General features: G+C 38.0%; 1 protein-coding gene across 1 annotated transcript in view; it reads left to right on the forward strand.

The window, feature by feature from the left end:
* MBOAT2 (membrane bound O-acyltransferase domain containing 2) overlaps positions 1-6,000 on the forward strand; it is a 170,321-nt gene that overhangs the window by 94,388 nt on the left and 69,933 nt on the right. The window contains exon 3 of the mRNA XM_012639943.1: positions 4,994-5,107. Within this exon, the coding sequence (XP_012495397.1) occupies positions 4,994-5,107 (114 nt within the window). The remainder of the gene's footprint in view (positions 1-4,993; positions 5,108-6,000) is intronic.

Consider the following 6,000-nt stretch of genomic DNA (forward strand, 5'->3'; position numbering starts at 1 on the left):
TTATGAATGTTCCCCCACTCCAGGAAGTTGAGGATATTCTTTTATGTCTTACTCTATTATGTTTTATGATACTATTTTTTACATTTAGGTCTATTCATAATCTGACTGGATTTTTGTACTTCTATGTCTGTTGTTTGAACTGGTAAACTATTATATATTTCTGAAACAAGAGCTAATTTTTTTAACCCTCATTTACCTCATTCATCTTCCCACTAATCTCATCTGCCAACTTTATAAAAAAAAAAAAACTGCCATTTGAATAATGAGGTGTTTGTTTTTTTTTTTTTTTTTTTTTGACTTTCTTCTGTTTGGTTAATCTTTTGGTCTATTTCTGAAACAATACTACATTATAAATCACCATGGCATATTCCTTTATCTACTGGAATAGGGCAAGTCTTCCTCATCATATGTTTATTTAACTTCCCAGAAGACCTTGAAAAGCAGCTACTTAGGTTTCACCAAAAGTATTGTTAGAAATTTGATTGAGATTATTATGCTACATTTAGAGATTAATTTAAGGAGAGTGGACTTTAATGTTATTTGCATTTCAAAATAAATCTAAAAGTAAGTTAATGCTATGCTAATGCATATATGTTTTCATTCCCATGTCAAAACTTTCATATGCTTTCTCCCATGAATTACTAGTGTTTCAAGGCTAGCAAGATACTGAATGTTTCAAAAAACTTCTTAACATTTAAGAAGCATCTTTTCCCTTAGCTTACTAAGAGTTTTGTTATGCTGAAATGTTATCAAATTGTATTAAATGTCCTTCTGAGTATCTGTTATATTAATAACTATTTTTTCCTTTGACTCATCACTATGATGATGTATATTACTGTCCTATATATAATCATACTTGCATTTATCAAATAAACCCTATTTAATTAGGGTATCCTATTATTTTAAATTACTATTAGTTTTAGTGTGACACATTTTTTTTTTTTTTTTTTTTTCTAAACAGAGTTTGGCTCTGTTGCCCTGGCTAGAGTGCCGTGGCGTCAGCCTAGCTCACAGCAACCTCAAACTCCTGGGCTCAAGCGATCCTCCTGCCTCAGCCTCCTGAGTAGCTGGGACTACAGCATGTGCCACCATGCCTGGCTAATTTTTTCTATATATATATATATATTTTTTTTTTAGTTGTCCAGATAATTTCTTTCTATTTTTAGTAGAGACGGGGTCTCGCTCTTGCTCAGGCTGGTCTCGAATTCCTGACCTTGAGCAATCCACCCCCCTCGGCCTCCCAGAGTGCTAGGATTACATGTGTGAGCCACCATGTCCGGCCTTGCCACATTTTTATTAAGAAATTATTCTAGTTGTCTTGCAGCATAACAGTCACCTCAGACTTAATGGCTTTACAATTTATTTTCATTTTTCATGGTTCTGTGTGTTGCCTAGACTTGGCCAGACAACTTTTGCTGGGGTCTTATGTGTTCTATTAAATGTTGGTTGAGGCTGCATTTGGAAGCTTGACTACTTGACATCCAGGGTGGTGTACTCGTATGTCTGGGAGATCAGCTGGGATTGCTCACTGGAGCCCATGGCTTCTCCAAACATGATGGCAGGGCTCTGAGGCAGTGTGTACCAACGACAAGGAAGACCAGGAGGAAGCTGCAGACCTCTTGTGACCTGTTCTTAAAGTTTCAGGAAGTCATTTTCATTGTATTGGTAAAACAAAGGCGTTGAGTCCAGCACAGATTCAAGGGGAAGAGAATTGTCTTAGTCCATTTATTGTTGCTATAAAGGAATACCTGAAGCTGCGTAATTTATAAAGGAAAAAAAGGCTTATTTGGCTAATGATTCTTATGGTTAGAAAGCTCGAGATTGGGTATCTGCATCTGGTGAGGGCCTCAGGCTGCTTCCACTCATGGCAGAAGGTGAGGGGCAGCCGGCTTGTGCAGAGATCAATGGCAAGAGAGGAAACAAGAAAGAGAGCAGGGCGGTGCCAGGCTCTTTTTAAAAACTAGCTCTGGAGGAAACTGAGTGAGAACTTGCTCATTACCTCCATGAGGGTACCAAGCCATTCATGAGAGATCCGCCCCCATGCCCCAGACACCTCCCATTATACCCCACCTCCAATGTTGGGGATTAGATTTCTACATGAGGTTTAGAGGGAATAAACATCCAATAGCAAGAACCATATTCCAATTCTTGATGTAGAGTTGGATACGTGCAACAGGGAGGGTTGTTATTGATGGCAGCAGTCTTGGGAGATAGCCATCTGGCCCCCACCATTCACATATATCCTACATTTAAAAATATACTTATTTCCCTCCAAGATCCCCACAGTCTCATCTTATTAAGGTATCAAGCTCAAGTTCTCTCTCTTGTCGTCTAAGTCAGGTCTAATATGGCTGAGACCTCTTGAGGTGGCTCCTCAAATGCAGTTCTTCTTGAGCTGAGGACCAGTGAACTAAGAGGCAAGCTTTTTGCCCCTCACAAACCCAGTGTCCAGTGATGAACAGGGATCGGATAATTGCAGTAGACACCTAGCCACGTAAGGCACTTAGCCATGGTCCATAGCAATTGTGAAATCCTGAAAGACGCACATTACCAGTTCCTTGATGAGGGCCCAGACCTAGTCCCTTGAGTGGTCCTCTCTGGTTCTTGGCTCTGTCCTCTGGGTTCTTTACTCCACACCCTGAGCCTAGCCTTCCTTTTTTATAAGAAATGTCCAGTTTTTGCAGTTGAATAGCTTTCTTAGCCTGCTAATTATGGGTAAAAAATTGGGAACCTAAAGATCCCATTTCATTTTGAACTCTCTCCCTTTTAGTCCATTCTTAGTAAGTCTTTTAAAACTGCAGTCCCCAGCCCCCAGGCCATGCCCCAGTACCAGTCTGTGGTCTGTCAGGAAATGTCTGCGCATCACCACCTGAGCTCTGCATTCCCCAACACCCCCCAACCCCATGGTCCATGGAGAAATTGCCTTCCAGGAAACCAGTCCCTGGTGCCAAAAAGGTTGGAGACCGCTGCTTTAAAAGACTATGTGGGCTTCCTAATTAGAATCCACTACATTACATAGAAGCCACATCTACAAGTCTGTTTTAGACAGTGTCCTTTCTACTTTGGTCTGAGAGTTACAGTGGACAGCACCCTTAAGGTTCTTAAAACACTTTTTTTGTCTATCAGAGAAAGTCTAAGAGGCATGCCTTTAGGATTCTTAGAAACTATTTCTTACCTGAGGGATTCTATAAGGGTGTGCTTAAATCTTTATGAGGGGGCATCAAAGACTACCTTTGACTTTATGTTGATACTTTAAGTATATTTTACTGATTGGAAAGACTATCCTGGGCCCTTCCTATTTTTTCTATATTCTGCTCAAAACCAGAATACTTATTTTTTTAGTTCATCTCTATCCATACATTATCATCTGCACTAAAAGAAACCAGTTGTCGTATTCATTAGGTATGTTTTCTGTTTTCCATGTGACTGCAGGCAGCAGTGGTACCCAGTTGCTGCTACTGTATAATGCGGGCTGCTTTTTCTCTAGTTGCAGTTTCCTTCCTGTCTTTCAGGTCTAAACTGGCTGTCTCCTCGAGACTCTTCTTGCTTCTACACACCATCCAATCTTAAAGCCAGTGCTGTGTGTTTTAATACACCAATTTCTGTTCTAATTATGTCACTACATTGAAACATAGTTGCTTAAAACGTATTGATATACTGTGTACTGTATTATTTTGCTTATGATTTTGTGGGTCAGAAATTCAGGAAGGGTTTGCCTGGAGAGGTCATCTCTTTTTCATGTGGAATCAGCTTCTTTACTCACATATTTAACCACTTGGTCCACCCTTCTCTGCCTCCCTCTCTCCTTTCTCTCTCCCTTTCTCTCTTCTCCACATGGTCTCTCATCCTCCAGAATCTCTGCATGCAGTGGTCTTAGGATAGTCATACTTCTTTCATGACAACCAACTCCCAAAAAGCAAGAAGTAGAAACTGCCAGGCTGATTATGGGCAATGCCTGGAACTAATAAAATATTGTTTCTGCCATAATTTACAGTGTGGTTAGGCCAGCCCAGATTCAAAGTGGGTGAAGAAATAGGCTCCTCCTGTTGATGATGCCTTTGTACATTTAGCCACAGTTCCTAATTGTTGTGGTTTTATATTTTAGATATAATTCTTTAATCTATCTAGAATTGTTTTATTTATTTATTTTTAATAGAGATGGAGTCTTGCTATGTTGTCCAGGCTGATCTTGAATTCCTGGCCTCAAGTAATTCTCCTACGTCAGCCTCCCAAGTGACTAGGATTACAGTCAGGAAGATACCATGCCCTGCTCTAGAATTGTTTTAGTATGAGATGAAGGCATAAGTTTCTTGCCCCCACCCAGACTGTTATCTAATTAAGTGATAATCCATCCTTTCCCTGATAATTGCATTGCAGCCTCTATCCTATGCAATGTTAAATATTCTAGAATCTGTTTCTGGGTTTCTAGTTTCTTCTATTGATAAGTAAATTCTTTTTCTCACACTATGTTTTTGATTATTGTAACTCTATCCCAAGCATCTTAAGTTTATAAAAATCGCTAAGTGTTCGTGCCTATAAAATATGAGTAAATGCCACCTGGTCCATACTAAGAATGTATGCTTTTAGACTATTGGAACAAGTTTTAAAAATCCTATTAAGAAAGAATTTGTTTAATGTATATCTTAGCCACACATTTTTGTGCTAAATTTTGTTTTCTAGAAAGGAGGAAGAAATAGAATTCATACCAATAATCACATTTTTATGCTTGTGATCATGACTTTCAAATACATAATTTGATGTGTGGATGTCTTTCAGAAGGAAATGAATAAAGGTGATAAATGGATTTACCATTGAAGGTGGCAGGCAAATAAACTGAAGCAGATAGTAGTAAAGAGTTTTCATAATTTGTTAAAGAAAACTACTTGTGGAGTAGATTTAGTAATATGTAATTTTTGAACCATATCATGTAGTGAATAAATTACCTTAAAATGTGCTTTTTAACAAAACGAATCTTTTATTTTTACTAATCTAGTTTATTTTTGTTTTCCAGATATTGTTTTGTGTTTGCTTTGGGATACCTCACAGTGTGCCAAATTACTAGAGTTTATATCTTTGATTATGGACAATACTCTGCTGATTTTTCAGGGTAAGATTAAAACTTTGATTCAGTAGCCTGTTTGTCTATTCGAACATGGTAGTTAAAGGACAAAATATAGTTGCATTTAGTAGTGCAAGTGAAAAGCTATTATTAAACATTTTAGTTGAAAATTCCATTATAAATTAAGAATTTTTCTTCTTTTGAGTGGTCTTTTATAATACTATGAAAGTCACAAAAATAACATGTGGTTTAAATTATATAAAATTTCTAAATATACAGCAATTAAATTTCTTACGACATTTTGGTATTGAAAGCATTTTCTAATTCTGGTAGAAATTTCTACAATCATTTATAGCTATTGAAAGTCAGTCCCCTGTGAGCCTGCACCTTTGCTACCCTTTCCTTCCTTCCCTTCCTTTCTTCCCTCTCTTCTTCCCTTCTTCCCTCCTTCCCTGCCTACCCACCTACCTTCCTGTCTGCTTCCATTCCTGAGTCCTTTATGTACAATCATTTACCAGCTTCGATATCATAAGAGCTCATCCCTTGTTCTGCTTCTTCGTACCTAATGGGACTTTCTTTGGTTCAAAGGTCCTTGAGCGAGGTCAGTCTGAATTTCCTAAAGAAGACACCTAAACATTTATTTTACTTCTATGCATCTCACTTCTGTGCAATGTTCTGCATTCAATATCAGTATTCAGTTGAGTAGTGGAAATAACTTCTGGCTTTTGTTCCTTCAGAGGGGATTCTTTGACTTCCTGGTACTAGATGGGTTTCTTTGTCCTGTAACAAAACTGGTTGAATGCCTGTTATGAGATAAATGCAGTACAAGCCCTTGTGAAGTAACTTGCTTGCCATCTTTGTAAAGGAACAGCTGCTAACCCCTTGGTACCAGGTGGGGAAATTGAAAATAAACCTTTATTTATTTATTTATTTATTTATTT

The sequence above is a fragment of the Propithecus coquereli genome, unplaced genomic scaffold, assembly GCF_000956105.1.
Source record: "Propithecus coquereli isolate 6110/MARCELLA unplaced genomic scaffold, Pcoq_1.0 Scaffold145, whole genome shotgun sequence".
NCBI classification, from domain to species: Eukaryota; Metazoa; Chordata; class Mammalia; order Primates; family Indriidae; genus Propithecus; species Propithecus coquereli.